This window comes from Triturus cristatus, chromosome 2_1 (assembly GCF_964204655.1).
Source record: "Triturus cristatus chromosome 2_1, aTriCri1.1, whole genome shotgun sequence".
Classification (NCBI taxonomy): Eukaryota; Metazoa; Chordata; class Amphibia; order Caudata; family Salamandridae; genus Triturus; species Triturus cristatus.
Window position 1 is genome coordinate 44,873,546 of NC_140581.1, and position 23,502 is coordinate 44,897,047.

The following is a 23,502-nucleotide window of genomic DNA, read 5'->3' on the forward strand; positions in this document are numbered from 1 at the left end:
GTCTGAGCCTCTCTTGGCTGCAGTACATGGGAGTGGCCGTCTGTGGTGTGTGGTGTGTGACCTTGTGGCTTGGGTGGAGTAGGTCTGAGCCTCTCTGGGCTGCAGTAAATAAGAGTGGCCGTGTGTGGCCTTGTGGCTCGGGTGGAGTAGGTCTGAGCCTCTCTGGGCTGCATGCAGTACATGGGAGTGGCCGTGTGTGGTGTGTGACGTTGTGGCTCGGGTGGAGTAGGTCTGAGCCTCTCTGGGATGCAGTACATTGGAGTGGCCGTGTGTGATGTGTGGCCTTGTGGCTCGGGTGGAGTAGGTCTGAGCCTCTCTGGGCTGCATGCAGTACATGGAAGTGGCCGTGTGTGGTGTGTGACGTTGTGGCTCGGGTGGAGTAGGTCTGAGCCTCTCTGGGCTGCAGTACATGGGAGTGGCCGTGTGTGGTGTGTAGTGTGTGACCTTGTGACTCGGGTGGAGTAGGTCTGAGCCTCTCTGGGCTACAGTACATGGGAGTGGCCATGTGTGGTGTGTGGCCTTGTGGCTCGGGTGGAGTAGGTCTGAGCCTCTCTGGGCTGCAGTACATGGGAGTGGCCGTGTGTGGTGTGTGGCCTTGTGGCTCGGGTGGAGTAGGTCTGAGCCTCTCTGGGCTGCAGTACATGGGAGTGGCCGTGTGTGATGTGTTGCCTTGTGGCTCGGGTGGAGTAGGTCTGAGCCTCTCTGGGCTGCATGCAGTACATGGAAGTGGCCCTGTGTGGTGTGTGACGTTGTGGCTCGGGTGGAGTAGGTCTGAGCCTCTCTGGGCTACAGTACATGGGAGTGGCCGTGTGTGGTGTGTGGCCTTGTGGCTCGGGTGGAGTAGTTCTGAGCCTCTTTGGGCTGCAGTACATGGGAGTGGCTGTGTGTGGCCTTGTGGCTCGGGTGGAGTAGGTCTGAGCCTCTCTGGGCTGCAGTACATGAGAGTGGCCATGTGTGTGGTGTGTGGCATTGTGGCTCGGGTGGAGTAGGTCTGAGCCTCTCTGGGCTGCAGTACATGGGAGTTGCCGTGTGTGTGGTGTGTGGCCTTGTGGCTCGGGTGGAGTAGGTCTGAGCCTCTCTGGGCTGCAGTACATGGGAGTGGCCGTGTGTGGTGTGTGGCCTTGTGACTCGGGTGGAGTAGGTCTGAGCCTCTCTTGGCTGCAGTACATGGGAGTGGCCGTGTGTGGTGTGTGGTGTGTGACCTTGTGGCTCGGGTGGAGTAGGTCTGAGCCTCTCTGGGCTGCATGCAGTACATGGGAGTGGCCATGTGTGGTGTGTGACGTTGTGGCTCGGGTGGAGTAGGTCTGAGCCTCTCTGGGATGCAGTACATTGGAGTGGCCGTGTGTGATGTGTGGCCTTGTGGCTCGGGTGGAGTAGGTCTGAGCCTCTCTGGGCTGCATGCAGTACATGGAAGTGGCCGTGTGTGGTGTGTGACGTTGTGGCTCGGGTGGAGTAGGTCTGAGCCTCTCTGGGCTGCAGTACATGGGAGTGGCCGTGTGTGGTGTGTGGTGTGTGACCTTGTGACTCGGGTGGAGTAGGTCTGAGCCTCTCTGGGCTACAGTACATGGGAGTGGCCATGTGTGGTGTGTGGCCTTGTGGCTCGGGTGGAGTAGGTCCGAGCCTCTCTGGGCTGCAGTACATGGGAGTGGCCGTGTGTGGTGTGTGGCCTTGTGGCTCGGGTGGAGTAGGTCTGAGCCTCTCTGGGCTGCAGTACATGGGAGTGGCCGTGTGTGATGTGTGGCCTTGTGGCTCGGGTGGAGTAGGTCTGAGCCTCTCTGGGCTGCATGCAGTACATGGAAGTGGCCGTGTGTGGTGTGTGACGTTGTGGCTCGGGTGGAGTAGGTCTGAGCCTCTCTGGGCTACAGTACATGGGAGTGGCCGTGTGTGGTGTGTGGCCTTGTGGCTCGGGTGGAGTAGTTCTGAGCCTCTCTGGGCTGCAGTACATGGGAGTGGCCGTGTGTGGCCTTGTGGCTCGGGTGGAGTAGGTCTGAGCCTCTCTGGGCTGCAGTACATGAGAGTGGCCGTGTGTGTGGTGTGTGGCCTTGTGGCTCGGGTGGAGTAGGTCTGAGCCTCTCTGGGCTGCAGTACATGGGAGTGGCCGTGTGTATGGTATGTGGCCTTGTGGCTCTGGTGGGGTAGGTCTGAGCCTCTCTGGGCTGCAGTACATGGGAGTGGCCGTGTGTGGTGTGTGACCTTGTGGCTCGGGTGGTGTAGGTCTGAGCCTCTCTGGACTGCAGTACATGAGAGTGGCCGTGTGTGGTGTGTGGCCTTGTGGCTCGGGTGGAGTAGGTCTGAGCCTCTCTAGGCTGCATGCAGTACATGGGAGTGGCCGTGTGTGGTGTGTGACGTTGTGGCTCGGGTGGAGTAGGTCTGAGCCTCTCTGGTCTGCAGTACATGGGAGTGGCCGTGTGTGATGTGTGGCCTTGTGGCTCGGGTGGAGTAGGTCTGAGCCTCTCTGAGCTGCATGCAGTACATGGAAGTGGCCGTGTGTGGTGTGTGATGTTGTGGCTCAGGTGGAGTAGGTCTGAGCCTCTCTGGGCTGCAGTACATGGGAGTGGCTGTGTGTGGTGTTTGACCTTGTGACTCGGTTGGAGTAGGTCCGAGCCTCTCTGGGCTACAGTACATGGGAGTGGCCGTGTTGGACAGGCCTCACAGATGGCCCGCGCCCTCCCCGCTCGACCAGGCCCGGACTCCGGGCCACCTGGCATAACCCCGCGTCGAGCACCTGCACCCCGTCCCCCGACGGACCCTCTGCCCTCGGACCCCTACTCATCACGGGGTCCAGCCCCACCGGCTTTCCCGGCCGGGTCAAGCCGCCATCTTGGACCCTGCACCACGCGGCCGCCTGGCCTCCCCTCGACCCTAACCCCGGGCCTGGCCGGCCCCGACATCCCGGCACCACTATCCACCCAGGAGGTGAGCGGACCACTTGGCAGGTCAATGGGAGACCGAAGTGTCAAGGGCTCTCCCCCGCCAGGTGCCGATCGCTCCCAGCTCCCCCGAGCACTGGCTCCACCCCCTGCTGGGTGTCTGGACACCTTCATCCCGGACCCCCCGACCTCCAAGTGCGAGGGTCCGGACATCAAAGGGCACCAGCCCTATAACTGAGGCAGCTCCGGAGCAGGAAGGCAGTTGTATCCTGGAGTCGAGAGACACCGAGTGAACTCAACCCTGACGGACTACTGGCGCTGCCGTAGCCCGCTCTTGTGAACCATCGTCCTGCCTGCTGGCGCTGCCGCGGCCTTCTGCAACAGTCATCTTCCTGGGACCTGCTGGCGCTGCCGCGGCCCGTTGTAACGACCATCCTCACCGGGACCTGCTGGCGCTGCCGCGGACCGTTCATCTTCCTGGGACCTGCTGGCGCTGCCGCGGCCCGTTGTAACGACCATCCTCACCGGGACCTGCTGGCGCTGCCGCGGACCGTTCATCTTCCTGGGACCTGCTGGCGCTGCCGCGGCCCATACCACCTAAACCACCAAAGCTCGAGGATTGTGAGCTCATCACCATCTCATCTGGATTACCTGATTGGTAAATAGACTGTCCCGCTACCCCCTTCCCTACTTTGCAAGACTCTAATCGAGGGGACCCCTGAGTCCAGACCTCCTTGTACCATTTGACCGTACCTTACCTAAGTGCCTATAAAGATCATTGAACCTTCTCCGTGTGTGGTATTTGTCTGTGGGGGGGAAGTTACTTGTCTGTACGATCGCTGGAGACGGCTCTCTCCGGAGACCTCTCTCCCTGACCCCGGCCGACCCTCCCGGTCCGTCTACCTTTTCTAACATTGGTGGCCAGCGGCGCGATCCGAATCAACGCATAATCGTACAGAGAGTAGCTCACCCCACGACAAAGCACGATGTCGACCAAAGATAGCAGCTCCACCGAGAAGTTCCAAATGGAGAAACTAGACGAATACAACCACCGCGAACTGAGACAATTTTGTATAGAACTTGGCATTGCTACCACCGGCCTGAGTACCAAGGATGATCTAAAGCGCGCCCTTGAGTCGTGGACAGAAACGGGGGTCACAAGACCCTCCGACCAAAGCAGCGTCACACCAGACCAAAACAGCGTTACACCAGAGGGGAACGCCACGACTCCCGAGGAGCGGGGAACGGGCCTCTCACCGGAGGAGATACGAGAAAGAGACAGAGTCAGACTGCACGAATTAGAGATGGCACGACTCAAGATGGATGGAGAGCTCAAGTTAGCTGAACAAAAACTCAACCTCGAGCATATGCGGATTCGAGAGGAACGGGAAGAAAAACAGAGGCAGAGAGAGCTGGAAGAGAAAAAGATAACGCTCGAGCACGAGCGCCAATTGGCAGAAATAGCACTGCGCAAACAGCATAAGGACTTGGGGGTGCCTGAAAGACCACACACCCCGGGACCAACTGAGAAAAAAGTGCACATCCCCAAGGATGTGGTCCGCGAGTATGTCCGAGAAGACGACATACAACAGTGGTTTAAGGCCTATGAGATCGCAATGACCTCCCACCGGATCGACCGGAGTGATTGGGGAGCCGGACTTTGGGGGAGATTTATCAACGAGGGTCGCGATGCCCTGCTGCAGCTCCCCGATCACCAAATGTCGTCCTACGACCACATGAAGGCTGCCCTCCTCACCCGCTACGGCCTCACACCCGAGATGTACCGCCAAAGGTTCAGGGATTGCACCCGGATCCCAGGTACAACTTGGGTGGAATACGTGAACTATTTCAGCCGGGCCTTCGAGGGGTGGATCAAGGGAAGTCAGGTCACCACATACGAACAACTCTTCAACCTTATGGTATGGGAACACCTGTCGAACAACTGTTTCGTCGAGCTCAGGCAGCACCTGCTCGACAGTAAGCTGACTGACCCCCGGCAGCTCGCCGCCGAAGCTGACCGGTGGGAAAGCACCCGAGTGGGCCGGAAAGGGCCACACGACCAGAACAGAAGCAGCCAAGGCCAGCACCGACCTCGGGGAGGAGGAGGAGGCCAGGGGCGTGGGAGAGACGCCTTACCAGCAACAACCGTGGCCAGCACCCCGCCGCCGGCCGGCCGGGGCAACCCCCCGTTGCGGCCTGGGTACCGAGCCAACGTCACGTGCCACCGGTGCCAGCAACTAGGCCACTACGCCAACGATCCGAGCTGCCCGCTGAACCAAACGCCCAAACCCCGCCAGGTAGCTGCCGCTGCCCTGGGGGAGGAGCAGTTGTCGGAGGGACCCGAGGAGTGTGAGCCGGATCAGCAAGGGTGGGAACCGGCCGCCATGGTCCTGGCATGCTTAGGGGGAAGAGACATGGTCCCGCGGGCTCCCCTACCCGCCAACACCAGAAAATACGGTCAGTGGGTGACCATTAATGGACAGAGAGCTGAGGCCTTGCGCGACACCGGCGCCAGCGTGACGGCCGTCCGCTGTCACCTGGTGAAGCCCGAGCAGATCCTGCCGAACATTCTCTGCCCCGTCCGCTCGGCAGATAACTCCGAAAGCATGTGCAAGATGGCCTGCGTCCCGTTTGAATGGGGAGGGGTCTCCGGCCTACTGAAAGTGACGGTCCGGGACGATGCCCCCGTGGACTGCCTCCTGGGGAATGACCTCGAGAGTTCCCCGTGGGCCACCGTCGAGAGGAGAGAGCACCTGGGGATGCTGGGCCTCCCGGACTGGGCCTGCATAACCACCCGATCCATGGCCGGCCGGGCCGCCCCCCGATCAGAAGAAACCGAATGGCCGGCACCTCCGCCCCCGGTGGCCCCCGTAAAGGACAACGGCGAGTTCGACCTCACCGACCAGGCCCCCGAAGAAAACGCGCAACCCCAGGGCCTTCCGGGTCTGGCTCAGTGGCGGCAAGAGGGGGGGCCCACCCAAGAACAGTTCCGCCAGGAGCAAAAGACCTGTCCCTCCCTCGAGGGACTTCGCCAACAAGCCAGCACCCAAGCCGCCGGGGACACCACCGGAACCCACTGGGTCTACTGGGATAACGACCTGCTCTACAGCGAGCAAAGAATCGCCGAGCTGGGGGCCAGTCGAGTTCTGGTGGTACCGCTCCGCTTCCGAGACTTTCTACTCAACCTAGCCCACGACGTCCCCCTGGCTGGGCACCTGGGCCAAGATAAAACGTACAGTCGACTGGTGACCCACTTTTTCTGGCCAAAAATGAGGAATGACGTTCTGAACCACTGCCGATCGTGCCCCACATGCCAAGCAAGCGGGAAGAGTGGCCGGAAGCTGAAGGCTCCTCTACAACCCTTCCCGGTGGTCACCACCCCGTTCGAGAGGGTGGGGATAGACATTGTGGGACCGCTGGATCCTCGCACGGCTCAAGGACACAGGTTCATCTTGGTACTAGTGGACCATGCCACCCGCTATCCCGAGGCGGTGCCCCTACGGACCGTGACCGCTCCAGTGGTTGGCCGGGCCCTGATGGGGATCTTCTCCCGGGTAGGCTTCCCCCGAGAAGTCGTCAGCGACCGAGGTACGAACTTCATATCGAAGTACATGAAGTCCCTCTGGCAACAATGCGGGGTCACATACAGATTCACGACCCCCTATCACCCCCAAGGAAACGGACTAGTGGAGCGGTTCAACCGCACTCTCAAAGGGATGATTGGGGGATTAGAAGAGCCTCTCCGTCGCCAGTGGGATGTACTGCTCCCGTGCCTCCTCTTTGCCTACCGAGAAGTACCCCAGAAGTCCCTCGGCTTTAGCCCCTTTGAACTCCTATACGGACACCCTGTGCGAGGGCCCCTCAGCCTAGTGAAGGAGGGCTGGGAGCAGGCCCCCCTAACGACCCCTCCAGACGTCTTCAAATACCTCCTGGCCTTGCGAAACCAGACCCGGCGCTTCAGGGAGATGGCCAAGGCGAACCTCGAGGCCAGCCAGGAGGACATGAAGAGGTGGTATGACCACCATGCCTCCTCCGTGGAATTCGAGCCGGGGCAGCAAGTATGGGTGATGTCCCCCACCGAACCGTGTGCCCTGCAAGATAAGTGGACGGGGCCCTTCAAGGTGGTCGAACGCAAAAGCCCCGTCACTTACCTCATCGACATGGGGACCTCCCGGAACCCCCTTCGGGTCCTCCACACCAATCGGCTCAAACCGCACTTTGTGCGCTCCGAACTAAGCCTCTTGATGGCTACGGACAGTGGCACCGAAGAAGACTCCGAGCCCCTCCCGGATCTCCTGAAGACTCAAGAGAAGGACGGCTCCGTGGACGGGGTCCGGCTCTCTGACGCCCTCACTACGGAGCAACGACAGGACTGCCGGGACCTCCTGCTGCAGTTCGCTGCCCTGTTCTCCCTCACCCCCGGGGTCACCCCCTGGTGTCTGCACGACGTAGACACCGGGGACAGTCCCCCTGTCCGGCACCGGGCCTACCGCGTACCAGATCGGGTACGGGCCTGCATACAGGAGGAGGTAGCCAAGATGCTCACGATCGGGGTCATCGAGCCCTCGGACAGTCCCTGGGCCAGTCCAGTCGTACTAGTTCCCAAAGCCGCTGCCCCCGGCACCGCACCTGAACTGAGATTCTGCGTCGACTACCGGGGCTTGAACGCTGTCACCCGGACCGACGCTCACCCCATCCCCCGAGCAGACGAACTGATCGACCGGCTGGGGGCCGCCCGCTACCTTAGTATCTTCGACCTAACGGCGGGCTACTGGCAAATCGGCCTCACACCCAGGGCTCAGGAACGGTCAGCCTTCTCCACCCCCGATGGCCACTATCAATTTAAGGTCATGCCCTTTGGCATGAAGAACGCCCCCGCCACGTTCCAACGCCTTGTGAACCAGGTCTTAGCGGGGCTTGAAGAATTTAGCGCTGCCTACCTGGACGATATCGCTGTGTACAGCCGCCACTGGTCCGACCACCTCCGTCACCTCCAAGAGGTCCTACAAGCCCTCCAGCGGGCCGGCCTCACCATTAAGGCCGGCAAGTGCCAGATTGGCCAAGGGTCCGTGACCTACCTTGGGCACCAAGTGGGGAGCGGGCTGGTGGCCCCACTACAACTGAAGATCGCTGCCATCCAGTCCTGGCAGCCCCCCGTCACCCAGACCGAGGTCCGAGCCTTCTTGGGGCTCACCGGCTACTACCGGCGGTTCGTGAAGGACTACGGCAGCATCGTGGGGCCCCTCACGGGTCTCACATCCAAGAACCAGCCAAGGCGGATCAATTGGACTCCTGACTGTCAAGCGGCCTTCGAGGAGCTGAAGGCCGCCCTGTGCACCGCCCCGGTACTCCAGGCCCCCGATTACAGTCGGGAGTTTGTGGTGCAGACCGACGCCTCCGACCACGGCATCGGAGCCGTCCTCTCTCAGCTGAACCCTGAAGGTCATGACCAGCCGGTGGCCTTCATCAGCCGACGTCTCCTGGCCCGAGAACAGCGTTGGAGCACCATCGAGAGGGAAGCCTTTGCAGTGGTGTGGGCCCTCAAAAAGCTCCGGCCCTACCTCTTCGGTACCCACTTCCGGGTACAAACCGACCATCGACCCCTGCAATGGCTGATGCAGATGCGGGGGGAGAACCCAAAACTCTTGCGCTGGTCCATTTCCCTGCAGGGAATGGACTTCACCGTGGAGCACCGACCGGGCCAAGACCACGCCAACGCGGATGGCCTGTCCCGCTTTTTCCGCCTCGACGAAGAGAGTCCCCAAGGGGATGGGTGACTCTCCCCGCCTTCAGCTGGGGGGGACGCATGTTGGACAGGCCTCACAGATGGCCCGCGCCCTCCCCGCTCGACCAGGCCCGGACTCCGGGCCACCTGGCATAACCCCGCGTCGAGCACCTGCACCCCGTCCCCCGACGGACCCTCTGCCCTCGGACCCCTACTCATCACGGGGTCCAGCCCCACCGGCTTTCCCGGCCGGGTCAAGCCGCCATCTTGGACCCTGCACCACGCGGCCGCCTGGCCTCCCCTCGACCCTAACCCCGGGCCTGGCCGGCCCCGACATCCCGGCACCACTATCCACCCAGGAGGTGAGCGGACCACTTGGCAGGTCAATGGGAGACCGAAGTGTCAAGGGCTCTCCCCCGCCAGGTGCCGATCGCTCCCAGCTCCCCCGAGCACTGGCTCCACCCCCTGCTGGGTGTCTGGACACCTTCATCCCGGACCCCCCGACCTCCAAGTGCGAGGGTCCGGACATCAAAGGGCACCAGCCCTATAACTGAGGCAGCTCCGGAGCAGGAAGGCAGTTGTATCCTGGAGTCGAGAGACACCGAGTGAACTCAACCCTGACGGACTACTGGCGCTGCCGTAGCCCGCTCTTGTGAACCATCGTCCTGCCTGCTGGCGCTGCCGCGGCCTTCTGCAACAGTCATCTTCCTGGGACCTGCTGGCGCTGCCGCGGCCCGTTGTAACGACCATCCTCACCGGGACCTGCTGGCGCTGCCGCGGACCGTTCATCTTCCTGGGACCTGCTGGCGCTGCCGCGGCCCGTTGTAACGACCATCCTCACCGGGACCTGCTGGCGCTGCCGCGGACCGTTCATCTTCCTGGGACCTGCTGGCGCTGCCGCGGCCCATACCACCTAAACCACCAAAGCTCGAGGATTGTGAGCTCATCACCATCTCATCCGGATTACCTGATTGGTAAATAGACTGTCCCGCTACCCCCTTCCCTACTTTGCAAGACTCTAATCGAGGGGACCCCTGAGTCCAGACCTCCTTGTACCATTTGACCGTACCTTACCTAAGTGCCTATAAAGATCATTGAACCTTCTCCGTGTGTGGTATTTGTCTGTGGGGGGGAAGTTACTTGTCTGTACGATCGCTGGAGACGGCTCTCTCCGGAGACCTCTCTCCCTGACCCCGGCCGACCCTCCCGGTCCGTCTACCTTTTCTAACAGGCCGTGTGTGGTGTGTGGCCTTGTGGCTCGGGTGGAGTAGGTCCGAGCCTCTCTGGGCTGCAGTACATTTGAGTGGCTGTGTGTGGTGTGTGGCCTTGTGGCTCGGGTGGAGTAGGTCTGAGCCTCTCTGGGCTGCAGTACATGGGAGTGGCCGTGTGTGTGGCCTTGTGGCTCGGTGGAGTAGGTCTGAGCCTCTCTGGGCTGCAGTACATGGGAGTGGCCGTGTGTGTGGTGTGTGGCCTTGTGGCTCGGGTGGAGTAGGTCTGAGCCTCTCTTGGCTGCAGTACATGGGAGTGGCCGTGTGTGGTGTGTGACCTTGTGGCTCGTGTGGAGTAGGTCTGAGCCTCTCTGGGCTGCAGTACATGAGAGTGGCCGTGTGTGGTGTGTGGCCTTGTGGCTCGGGTGGAGTAGGTCTGAGCCTCTCTGGGCTGCATGCAGTACATGGGAGTGGCCGTGTGTGACGTTGAGGCTCGGGTGGAGTAGGTCTGAGCCTCTCTGGGCTGCAGTACATGAAAGTGGCCGTGTGTGATGTGTGGCCTTGTGGCTCGGGTGGAGTAGGTCTGAGCCTCTCTGGACTGCATGCAGTCCATGGAAGTGGCCGTGTGTGGTGTGTGATGTTGTGGCTCGGGTGGAGTAGGTCTGAGCCTCTCTGGGCTGCAGTACATGGAAGTGGCCGTGTGTGGTGTGAGGCCTTGTGGCTCGGGTGGAGTAGGTCTGAGCCTCTCTGGGCTGCAGTACATGGGAGTGGCCGTGTGTGGTGTGTGGCCTTGTGGCTCGGGTGCAGTAGGTCTGAGCCTCTCTGGGCTGCAGTACATGGGAGTGGCCATGTGTGATGTGTGGCCTTGTGGCTCGGGTGGAGTAGGTCTGAGCCTCTCTGGGCTGCAGTACATGGGAGTGGCCGTGTGTGATGTGTGGCCTTGTGGCTCGGGTGGAGTAGGTCTGAGCCTCTCTGGGCTGCATGCAGTACATGGAAGTGGCCGTGTGTGGTGTTTGACGTTGTGGCTCGGGTGGAGTAGGTCTGAGCCTCTCTGGGCTACAGTACATGGGAGTGGCCGTGTGTGGTGTGTGGCCTTGTGGCTCGGGTGGAGTAGGTCTGAGCCTCTCCGGGCTGCAGTACATGGCAGTGGCCGTGTGTGGCCTTGTGGCTCGGATGGAGTAGGTCTGAGCCTCTCTGGGCTGCACTACATGGGAGTGGCCGTGTGTGTGGTGTGTGGCCTTGTGGCTTGGGTGGAGTAGGTCTGAGCCTCTCTTGGCTGCAGTACATGGGAGTGGCCGTGTGTGGTGTGTGGTGTGTGACCTTGTGGCTCGGGTGGAGTAGGTCTGAGCCTCTCAGGGCTGCAGTACATGAGAGTGTCCATGTGTGGTGTGTGGCCTTGTGGCTCGGGTGTAGTAGGTCTGAGCCTCTCTGGGCTGCATGCAGTACATGGGAGTGGCCGTGTGTGGTGTGTGACATTGTGGCTCGGGTGGAGTAGGTCTGAGCCTCTCTGGGCTGCATGCAGTACATGGGAGTGGCCGTGTGTGGTGTGTGACGTTGATGCTCGGGTGGAGTAGGTCTGAGCCTCTCTGGGCTGCAGTACATGGGAGTGGCCGTGTGTGATGTGTGGCCTTGTGGCTCGTGTGGAGTAGGTCTGAGCCTCTCTGGGCTGCATGCAGTACATGGAAGTGGGCGTGTGTGGTGTGTGACGTTGTGGCTCGGGTGGAGTAGGTCTGAGCCTCTCTGGGCTGCTGTACATGGGAGTGGCCGTGTGTGGTGTGTGGTGTGTGACCTTGTGACTCGGGTGGAGTAGGTCTGAGCCTCTCTGGGCTACAGTACATGGGAGTGGCCGTGTGTGGTGTGTGGCCTTGTGGCTCGGGTGGAGTAGGTCTGAGTCTCTCTGGGCTGCAGTACATGGGAGTGGCCGTGTGTGGTGTGTGGCCTTGTGGCTCGGGTGGAGTAGGTCCGAGCCTCTCTGGGCTGCAGTACATGGGAGTGGCCGTGTGTGGTGTGTGGCCTTGTGGCTCGGGTGGAGTAGGTCCGAGCCTCTCTGGGCTGCAGTACATGTGAGTGGCCGTGTGTGGTGTGTGGCCTTGTGGCTCGGGTGGAGTAGGTCCGAGCCTCTCTGGGCTGCAGTACATGTGAGTGGCCGTGTGTGGTGTGTGGCCTTGTGGCTCGGGTGGAGTAGGTCTGAGACCTCTCTGGGCTGCAGTACATGGGAGTGGTCGTGTGTGGTGTGTGACCTTGTGGCTCGGGTGGAGTAGGTCTGAGGCTCTCTGAGCTGCAGTACATGGGAGTGGCCATGTGTGGTGTGTGGTGTGTGACCTTGTGGCTCGGGTGGAGTAGGTCTGAGGCTCTCTGGGCTGCAGTACATGGGAGTGGCCGTGTGTGGTGTGTGGCCTTCGCGTACTCCTGGCTTACTCCTGGAATGCATGAGGCGATTGACAAGGCCATTTTTGAGTCCATGAAGTAGTCATCCAGTAGCACCTTTGAGGTCCTCCTGCCTTACTCCTGGATTTCATAAGCTCTTTTACTGTGAGTCTTTGTGAATCGCTTTGAATCCCGTTTACTAACTCGACGGTCTAGTCTTTCTATTAACAACAAACGAGGTAGTCCATCGTCTCTGTTGTCATTGCCGGAACTTGACTTCCGGTCATTACGGAGGCTTTCCTTACTTTAACCAGTATGCCTCATACGACTCTGACTCCAGGCTCGGTGGTACAGGTAGGTTTAAGAACCAGGCAGTGGACTTGGAAGATGTAAGTACCGCCATTGGCTTTATTCTTTCTTTTACGGAACGCTGTTATGGTGGAGCAACCGAGGGACCGTTGGGTTAAATACGAACCTGTCGTTTCCCGTTTTTTGTTTCCTCTATAGCTGTTCTGTAGTCCCGCCACCCACCTTCCTGCCTAAGGAGCCCAGTTTATTTTGCGTATATGTAAGTGCCTTTGTTTTTCCAATTCCTGTTGTTTTTAACAACTCGGTTTTTAACACACTTGGTCATTAGTGCCTAGCCTTTATGTGATTACACTTGTTGACAACCTTATTCTTCACAAGGACTCTTTGGTCGAATGGTCCGATTGAGTATTTCCCAAATAGAGGTCTGGATTAATCATTTATAATGTAAATGTCAATCATATTCGTTATGAGTTATCTATTATGGTTATAGAATTTGACTTTCCTCTTATTTTTGAGTCACATACTGCACTTAATCTGTTTCTGGTAGTAAATGACACTCAGATGACTGTCACATGCTGAGACAATACATGTGTATTATTTGTTTTCTTTACAGATATCCTTTCGGAGTTGTGGAAGGCATATAGCAAAACCGTGAGTGTATCGGTTATCTGCACCTGAGGTCAGGATAAGCTATAGTAAGCTTATACCGCCCAGGTGGAATTTTTTGTTAGGTCCTGAAGAAAGGTTTGTGATATACAAGTAACAAGCTGAAACATGTCGACCAATATGATGTAAATAGGATGTACCTGACCCAATTATAGTCAGCATTAGACATCCTCCACTGTTTTTAAAGTGTTCAGGCTTCATCACAATTAAATATACGTGTGGATGAACCTTGACTTTTTAACCTTTTCACTTTTTCACTAGAAGTCACTATATTCCTTTAGTCTAATTTTTGCTCCCCTTTTTTTGCTCCGCCTTAACATAGCGTCGAAGCAACCTGGAGGTACACAAGGTACCCCCAGAGGAACCCCATGATGAAGCATGTCACCAACTATGTTGGTGAGTGAGGGTTCCATAGAAACACCAGATTGTTGTGCAGTTTTCACTATTTATTATTCTGTTATTCTTAGAATCACTGATTTTGCTAATACTAGTTTTCACACTCTTTTGTTGTTATTCTTTGTGAATCTGGCCTACGACATAGGACTGGTTTGGTAGCAAAACCCACGCCTGCACTTGAGTGAACGGCATTTAGTAGTGCAGGAAGTTCACTGGTCGAAACTTCACTCCTCAATCCTTCACAAGCTTGAAGATGCCTTTGTGATTTAGGCCCAGAGCCTCACTCCGCAGGAGTCAACTTTACCTTCGGTCTCGCTGTGATACAAAGGACTGAACCCTCATGTGAAGGAGGACATCTGGTGAACAAGGTCATAACATCTCAAAACCCAGCTGACATCACCAAACAAGTGACATCCCATGATGCCAAATGCTGGTGCTTGTAAGAGATTCAGGTCTGGAAATGAGAGGGTTTCCCTTTACACTGGATGACTCCTGTAAAGAGGAAGAAGTAAACCCAACCTTGTGATTCTACTGACTGACTGACTGACTGATATTTCCCGAGATTCCCAACTTGGAGGATAGGTAATGTGGAGATTGGTCTGGGCTCATTCAGTCTCTGCTACAGGATGGCTGAACAGCTGTCGGAGCAGGGACCTTCAAAATATATGGGGCAAAGTCTTGTCTCTCTAAATTGATCGATCATCTGTAGCGCACCAATATGATAAAGTTATGAGCCCCCAAATTGAAATATTTTAAGTAGGTGCTGTACTAGTCCATGTGATATATTCAAATTCCACTCTATACTGTGGTTTAACCAATGTTCACAGAAGTGAATGAAAAACAAACTCCCTCAACTTAACATCAACCATTGAAAAATAACTTCAGAATTCCATTCATGGATGCATTTAAACTGTGTTTAATAGGCATGTTTATATATATCTACGGTAAATCTACAGATAAACTACATAAGAAGACTCATGGGCTTGTTGGCTTTGCGAGTCGTTGAGTGAGTGGGGCATACAACCATCATGCACTGGTAAATGGAGTTTAGCTTTCCGACCTACTGATGTCATATTTGCTGTTTCCATTGGTGAGCTGCTGCTGCATCTAGGTACAAAGTGTTGTTAAAACTGAGACTACTGTGATACCCATATGACTCATATCAATGTCCAGTAGTAACATCCTTATAGCAGATCTACCTTCAATGCATGGTCCCTCCAGATGTTTGACCTTTCTTAAAGGCCCTATTGTGGCTGGTTTTTAAACTCTGTGCACTGGAGTAAAGTACCTGTGCTTCTCGTTTAAGCATGGTTACATTGGCTTACCCCTGATTAACACATTAACAGCAACATGAGGAAAGGGAATCGAATGATTGTTTTTTTCAGATTGCTGTCAAATCTTGAAATCGGTGGGGGATCCTGGAGGCTGGAAGCTGGGACATCAACCATCCTCCAATGGCCCACTCCAGTGGTCACAAAGAGTCAATTTGTCCGAGATACATCCGTCTGTGGAGTCAGTCTGTCCTCATGCCTGTGTACGCGTGTACCTATGTCTGTTGCCTACCAGTATAAATGACATGACCCTACACCTTGCAGTCCTCTGTCTTATGTAATATTTCCTATACACTGATATACACATGTATGATTCATTGTCTCTGTGTAATGTGTGTGTAATGTACTTCCGAATTTGTTGTAAAGCCTTCCTAGTAATGGACATTTTGCATCTGAGAGAGAGTGTGGTTATGGAGACGCGAGGAGCACTGTTAAAAAGCGGTGGTGAGAGAATTATTGGTGGAGGTGGTCATTGGGGGCACCAACAAACAGTGTCGCACCGGGCGCCACCAGCGCCAAAGCCAGCCGTGTCTTCAGGTTAATAACTTTCCTTTTTGGTGAATATCATTCCATTTCATGTGGGCCCTTTCTCACTCTCTTTCATTTTGTCTCCTTTTCGCTTAACAATGACACACAGGCTCAGCTCTATAGAAACAAACAACTTGGCATAATGTCTGTGTTGGTCTGTGTGCTTGCCGGACTGCATGTCTGATGGTCTGTATCCTCGGGTGCCTGTGTGTCTCATAGTTTGTGTTTGTTGGTCTATGTGTGCATGGATTTCTGCAGGTATGTTGTTGTGTCTGTATATTGTAATGCCAGTATGATCTACACCAATGCTGTGTGCCCGTGCATGCATGATGCATAATTCATATCCCTGGGTGGGTGCATATATATGATTTGTCTGAGCCTGGTTTGGAGGTGGCCGTAATCAGAAGATCTTCAGATTTCTGGAGGCTTCGCTACATCTTGAGGAATGACTGCCCTGGGAAGGTCCTCTCGGCACTGTCACTATTGTGCTGGTGGATTCACATATTCAATTTAATTCAAAATACTTTATTTCCAAGAAATATATTCTTATAGAAATATTACACACATTTCCAAATCATTAAAAGAACCAATTGTGAATTAGAATAACCATTCATGATTGCATCATTCAGCCAGGACTACTTATAAATTATACAAACTTTATCAACATAAAAAAAATCCTACCCAGACCCAATACAATCCACAGGCCAGAGTGGATTCTTCCCCCAGAGATCATAGGATTTCTCTCACCACCCAACTCTAAATCAGGCCAGTAAGCACTGCTCCTTCTCTGTTACAGTCCGGCATCGCCTGCACTGCTCCCTGCTTTCGGTGTCTCTGCTGCTGGCGGCTGTCCTGCTCCTTGGGTTCGTGGTTGGCATCGGTACCCACAGTGAGTACTAGAGTAACAGTGGAGGATGATACCTGGCTGTTTTACTATCTTGTGTTATTTGAACATGTCTATCAGTGCTGACTAAAAATCCATAATCTGGGGTCTGGTAAATGCTGGTTACTACAATGAGATGGAAAAGGAATTATGGCTGGACCACTATGTCCCTGGGTGCTGCTTCTATCTACTCATATGGAGGGTAGTGGATTTCAGGAGGCAAACGTCGGGATCCTGATGAAAGTGTGACTAAGGGAGATGTTCCCACCACTACCCCGGTTTCAGAACAATAAACCCAAGACAAAAAGAGAGAAGCACAAGGGAGAGGAAATAACCTCTAAAATAACCTAATTATTATACTTGAAAAAAAAGATATTGTATATAGGAAAAGGCAACCACGAGCCCAAAGAATAAAAAGGGTTCCTAATCCTGATGAAGGCTAGAAGACCCCGGTGGGGCTCAGAGAAGGCCGAAACATGTTGATAAAAGAACGCAATTTCTCAGAGGGTACAGACACTAAAAACCCTGCAAATCTCCTGTTTCTATTTTTAATCCTGCCAGGGTAAGTTAGGAATAAAGATTATTTGAACATCCACCTAGGTAGTTTTAATAACCCTTTTCTGCTTGAGAGGATCCCAATCCCAGTTGGGATAGAGGGTGGGTCTGTATCCCCTCAATTGCTGTGTTTTAAAAAAAATAATAATAATAAATTGCGCTCCATCAGATGACGTTGGTCTGCGTCCTGATATTGATGCGGCCCTATGATGAAGCATGACACTATCTAGTGTGTGAGGGCAGTATTAAAAACCAGGTGGTCTTCCTATATAAGTAGACAGAAGCAGCACCCAGGGACATAGTGGTCCCGCCGTTATCCCTTTCCCTGCTCATTGTGTGTGTGTGTAGGTTGTAGAAGGGAGGCTGAAGGGAAAGGTAGATAACCTCCCGCCCCCACCTCAGGCGGGTGTTTGTGTGTTTAAAATGCTAGTTACTACCATGTGGGGCTTTGGTTGAAGGCTAAGAAGTTAAATCTTAACTTTGCAGTTAGTGAGTAGGCCAATCGGCCTGGTGTATTCCCAGACACAGACAAGAAAAAAAAAGTTTGCTGTGAAAATAAACGTCAGAGCACTGATACTTTTCAGGTCAAAGAATGACTACTCCCTACCCACAATCCTCCTCATCTCCCCCCTGTAGGTGTTCAGGTATGGTCTAGTTGTACTCTTTAATGAGTCAATGCATGGGTGTTGTCATCACAATCAAGGAAGGACTTGTGAAGAATCAAGCTGGAATGGCACCAACAAAGATGGCTGCTCCCATACACACAAGTCTTAATATAGTCTGAAATCATAAAAGGGGACATGGAGAATGTTTGAGGTCAATGATTTACTTAGGACTTAACTCCCCCCCGGCTGTGATTAGAATCTTGTTCTGAGGCACATTAGGGACCCTGGTACAATGAACAGTGCAGTCAAGAGCTTGCGCCTGCAGTTCCAGAGAGCGCATTAGGGAAACGCCGACAACTTACTTGAAGCCTGCAAGTCTGAGTTTCCAAAGTGGTACACCTTTAGGTGGAACCAGGTGACCACTGGCGGCGAGCATGGATGACAAAAATATCCTACCTCTTATCATTAGCCATTACCTAACTCATGCCTCCACACGGTTATAAGGGTCCAGTAATCTCAGTTATGTACATCAGAGATCATTACAGACACACCAAATTAATTCGGGTCTTTATTTACCATGGCTGGTCCTTTAAAAGAGAGGGCTCAAAAAGTGAACAGTGTAATGCTGCAACGTGTATACAAGCAGAATTTCTTGTTTTGAATGTTTCCCGTATTCCCACCCCTTGGCTTCCGGGCGCGTCTACATATGGCTTTCCCTGGCATGCTTCCGGTTCTTGTAGCCGCTGGTGGAATTCATTTCTCTGCTAACCCTCTTGGCCTTCAACTTGCTTCTGCTCTCAGATTGTCATTTAGACTGAGGATCCTACACGATGCACCTCTACACGCTTGATTGAGTCGGTTCTACCCCAGGTTGTAAGCGATTCGTTATTTTTACCACATCCGCCTGGTCTTTTCCCAAGGTCAGATATTGTCTCTGAACCTTCCAACTGGCTCATTGTGAGGAATACGACAACCCGGGAGACCAAGCTGGAGTTTTTAACGGTTTTATTGCTTTATGTAGTCTTTTACGAACGGGGGTGGGCCTGTAATAAGGCAGGGGGGCCTCTGCGGTCCTTTCCCTGGGTTCTCTCCTTCCCGCCGTGGTCCTTCCTCTCCGGGCTCCGGCACTGTAGGGGTCGTGGTGGCTTCTTCTCCAGGGGCTCAAGCGCTCAAAGGAAAGGAAAGAAACAGCCCTGAGTAACTGATATTTAGGCTTGGTTTGTTCAGGAAAGGGGGTGAGGGAACACTCGGTGCATGTTCAGTCAGGCCGTGTATAAAGTGATGCTCGGGAAGGGGTGTGAGTGGGATGTGACACCAACACGCTAGCTTCTAGTGCCCGGTCGTCCCCTTAGTCAGTACCTCCCTTTCTACCTCCCCAGCCCGAGAGACGCTCTCGTACCTTGGAGAGCCACGCTCCTCCGGGAACGTGGCTGGGCGGCTCACGGGGTCGGTGGCCTCCTGGCTCTCGTAGCTTGGGTACCGCTTCCTCTCCGGCCGTCGTCCTCCGCTCCTCCATCGCTCGATGGAAGTCCCACGCCTCGTCCTTGTTCCTCCCGATGTTGACCTTCTCTCTCTCGCCTTCTGCTCCTCCGCTTGCCCAAAACACTCTCTCGCTCCGCTGCTCAAACGCCTCCTTCCTCTCTCCGGTGTCCACGCACACTGGAAGTTGGACCTCTCTCCCTATATCCGCCCGGCCTTCTTCGTCGTCACTGTTGGGGGCGGAGCCATCGTCAAATCCCTTCCAGTTAAAGGTACAGAGTCTGGGTTCTTCGTTCGTGACGGGTGGCTGTGCTCCTGTAGGGAACCACTCGTTCTGCTGAAGAAAAGAAAGAGGGGAAAGGTTGTCGGTCACAGTCCTGGCCTGTACGACAGGCTCCTCAGTCCACATCCCCCTGTGACACTCATCTTCAAGCCATTAGTTTTTCTTCCCCTCTCTACCCTCTCATGATATCTAGGGAAGGTTTCTGCTACTACACGTTCTTCCTCACTCACCAACACACGGTTATCTATGGATATGGGTCTGGAAGGATCAGTCAACAAGGTACACACTTGAATTACTACCGCGCTCGACTACCCTACTCTTTTAAAGCTCACTAAAGCTTCCTCCATTCCTGCAGCTCCTTGGTGCACTGAGGACTTGAGAGTTCTAGACAAATCATGTAAAGCTCCTTAAAGACTGTGGTGAAAAGACTGTATTCATGCTAAAAAAACTAAATACCACCTTACCATTAAAAACTATTGAAAGACAGTCAGACAGGCACATTCCTCTTGTACAGCCTAATCCCTGTGGAACATTTATTCGCATGATAGTTAATGTATCTGAATCCGTTTATCACTTTTCATATCTAATGTCCTTCCTTGTTTATCCGTCACATGTATAGTACAACGAATGCTGTCAAAAAGCGACTTGAACATCCCTCTGTTCGGCTGGTGATGTTCATGACATTAATACCACTGTCCTGGCTGCCACGTGAGGGGTCCCCTCACATGGGTCTGGCTCTTTATAATATCGCTGCATCCAACATGGCAAACTTGGGGGACTTTAATTATCAAATTGACAACATATCTGATGCCATGGCACAACAATTCCTTGAAGTCCTGCCTTCCCTTACTCTGACTCCAAGGGTTTCTCGTGCTGCTCACATGACTGGACATACTCTGGATTTCATCATTTCCACTTTTATTAACCTTTCCTGCGAAACTCCCCCACCAATAATCTGGCCAGATCATTGGACGATACCGTTGTCGGTTCCAATTCCATTGAATGATAATTGCATATATGCGAGATTCCGCTAGTAGCCCACCACATCTGGTCAACGAAAGAGAGTTCAACGCAGTCCCAGGCGCCAAGCTTCCGCTGATGATGGCAGCAGTAGACGCAGATACTACACTTACCATGAGCGGATCACTACCGCCTTTAACGAACCTGCCCCCTGGATAAACATAGGAATTCCTCTTTCATCTCTTCCGCTCCCTGGTTTAACCAACGTTTGTTTTTGTTGGAATAAAGAAAGAAGTGATGTCTGTCATTCTAATGATTCCTCACTTATAATCTATCTAAAGTATTACACCCATCACAGTATGTCTTTCTGTGAGTGCCGAGTGGGAAACACAAAGATAGCTCGTGCTTACTGAATGAGAATTATGAAGGCAGCGAGATGTTTCATCATTGATATCAGTCTCTCAAAAAGTATTTCATCTCTCAGTGATTATTCAGTCCCATTTTAACTGATCTAGCAATCAACGTGCCCAGTGCTTAATCTGTAAAAGTATGAGCGTTGGGGCCAACACCCCAGCTCAGAAGCCCGCAGCCGGAGCAAATAAATGTCGGCGGGCCGAATACCAAGACTGGGACTGTTTCATCTCCGACCAGACACTGCCCCTCTATGCCACTCCTGCAGGCTTCTGATTTCTCCTCCTATGATGGTCAATCTGTCTTTCTGCGGTGTGTGCTTTTTAGGTCGAGGACTACCGGTCTGCCGAAAGGCAGAACCGGAAGTCGGAGATTTAATGACTTGGAGAAGAGGGGCTTGATCCAGCCCCTCTTCTCCCCTGTTCTCCATTGGCTGGCCTCGTAAATGCTGGCCAGCCACTGGAGAAGAGGTCAGTCACTCCGATCAGGCCCCGTCCTTTTCGGATCGGGGGGCGTGTTTTTTGCAGTAAGTCTCTTTTATCTCCTCCAGCCAATGGCTGGAGGAGATAATTAGACAAACACGCCCCCGAATCCGAAAATGCCGCTGCCTTTCTCCGAGGCATTTCTTCTTGACCTCGGAGAAAGGCAGTGGGGTGCCTTTTGCTCTGCCTTGTTTGGGAGAAGCGTGGGGGGCTTGGTGTGGAGCAGAGAGCCTCTTAGGCAGCTCTCAGCACAAGGCCCCCTCCAAGGCCCCTCCTCAACGTGGCATTAATTTGTAAATTGGCAGATGTATGAGTACAGATAGCTGGACATGGCTGGACGGAAATCAGGGAATTCTTTTTCCACCGTCACGTCCTTTAGAGCACTGGGCAGGAAGTTGGAATTCTCAACAGTTGCCAAAATTGGAGTCTAAGTTTTATTTTCAAAATTACACCAAAAAACAAACAACTAGGTTAGGTCGATGGCCATTTAGAATGCGCCACATTTTAGAAATGCTCTGTACAGCATTATGCAAATGTTGTTTCCGCGATAACCACCGGGTGAAAAGCACACACTGTCTGTCTCAACGTGATTGCGTCGCCCTGTGTGTCAGAGCCGGAGGTCGCCGTCGTTATTTTGCGGAATCTGCGAGAGTTCAGCAAGTGACCAGCAACAGCACAGGGGCCTCGCGCTCGGGTCATCAATCAATCCATCCAGATTTGAAAGGATGGGGCTCCAAATGGTGAAGGTGGCAGCGCTCCTTATTGTTTGCGCATTATTCAGTACAAGAGGCTGCGACCGCCCTCCATCTTTCATCTCCCAGCACAGGCAGCGTCGAGGCTCGCGCTCTTCTGTCCCTCCAGCAGCACCACCGCAGGACAGACAGAGGTCATTATCAATCTTCCGCAGCAGCATCGCAGCAAAGAGGCCCTTCCCACCCATACAGCACCAGTGAGGCTCGCGTCACACCTCCGAGATGCCCACCTCCGTAATGAACACCAACGTCTGCAAGGACGCCGTCCCCGAAAACCTGCTGGGCGAGCTCACCCAGCAGCTGGCCAAAGCCACGGGCAAGCCGGCCTCGGTGAGTGCAGGCAGTGTGGGGTGGGGGGTGCCGAAGCACGCCTCTCCCTTTCTTTAGATTACATGAATGTTTATTTATTTGTCTTGAAGTTTCATTTCGGCGAGGACAAGCCCCCTCGGATGTTAGGGCGCCTCGCATTAATGCAGTTTATAATTGATGAGGTACACATGGCCACCTTACCACATATTGAAGAAATAACATATGGCAGGCGCGCAACACCCATTGAACTCAAAGGGCTTCAGCCCCCCCCCCCTCCCCCCTCTCCCCCCGTCGTGTGTGGCAGCCCGGGATGAGACCGCTTCCCGGGCAGACACAAATTCGCGCCCGAGCACTTTACAGGTCTTTAAAAAGACCATTTGCATGTTAATGAGGCCTCGCTGTTGTTTCACCCTTTCTAAAAGCCCCTTCAGCTCCACTCTGCCTAGATTCAGCCCCCCCCCCCGAAATCAGCACCACTCTGCCTACTGTTTAAAGATTCAGCCCCCCCCCGAAATTTTTGCTTAGCCCCCCCCCCCCGAAATTTGTCTCTAGTTGCGCCTCTGACATATGGGATACAGAACGAGCTTGCAGCGCCCCAGCATCATAAATTACAAAACGTTTAAACACAAACAACAAATGTTTGTGATTGTAGTTTAGTATTAAAAGTCTGAAGACCAGTCCTGTATCTTCATTACACACGAGTGCATTCTGGGAATCGTAGTCCAGGTTTAGTTCACTTGGACCCACAGACCTGAAAAAATAAAGTCTGTGCCATGCTTTTGAAGTTGATCCAATTAGTACCGTTGAGTTGGATGATGTAGCTCGTGCTAGTCACAGCACTGAAGATGGGAGATTTTAATGGTGTTCTGTACAAAACAAACGCATTCTACGATAACGGTATTAAAGTAATATAAAAACGACAGTAAACATCGCGTGTGATAATGACTTGTCCTAGATTTAGACAATAGTTTCACTGTTGCCTAATTTTATCGTACTCCGTCTTTCTACCTGGGAAGACTGGTTGGCTGAGTAGGCCTAGCTGCGATTTAAACTTGGAACCTCCATAGCTAAGCAATGAGCGTTTAGCTCACTGAGCCATCCAAGCTGTAATGTTTGCTTGGTTTCCAGTTCGGAGCAGGGATTGGTGCCAGTCTGCACATGTTCCGAATGGGAGCTGATGTAAATAATCTCCCATGCGTGAGGAGGCACATGGGGTGGCTGAGAGGAGTCTACAGGTGCTCAATAATCTCTCATGCGTGACGGGGCACATGGGGTGGCTGAGAGGAGTCTAGAGGTGCTCTACAAAACATTTTTGTGAAATCTATAAGAATGATTCAATTCCGGTTTGTGGGTGGTGGTTCGGAACATTTTATGGGGTCCTTT

At 54.0% G+C, this 23,502-nt stretch overlaps 1 protein-coding gene across 1 annotated transcript in view; it reads left to right on the forward strand.

Annotated features, from left to right (window-relative positions):
• LOC146863688 (killer cell lectin-like receptor subfamily B member 1B allele C) overlaps window positions 1–23,502 on the forward strand; it is a 184,346-nt gene that overhangs the window by 19,464 nt on the left and 141,380 nt on the right. Inside the window, exon 2 of the mRNA XM_085627826.1 lies at window positions 16,197–16,289. Coding sequence (XP_085483952.1) covers window positions 16,197–16,289 — 93 coding nt within the window. The remainder of the gene's footprint in view (window positions 1–16,196; window positions 16,290–23,502) is intronic.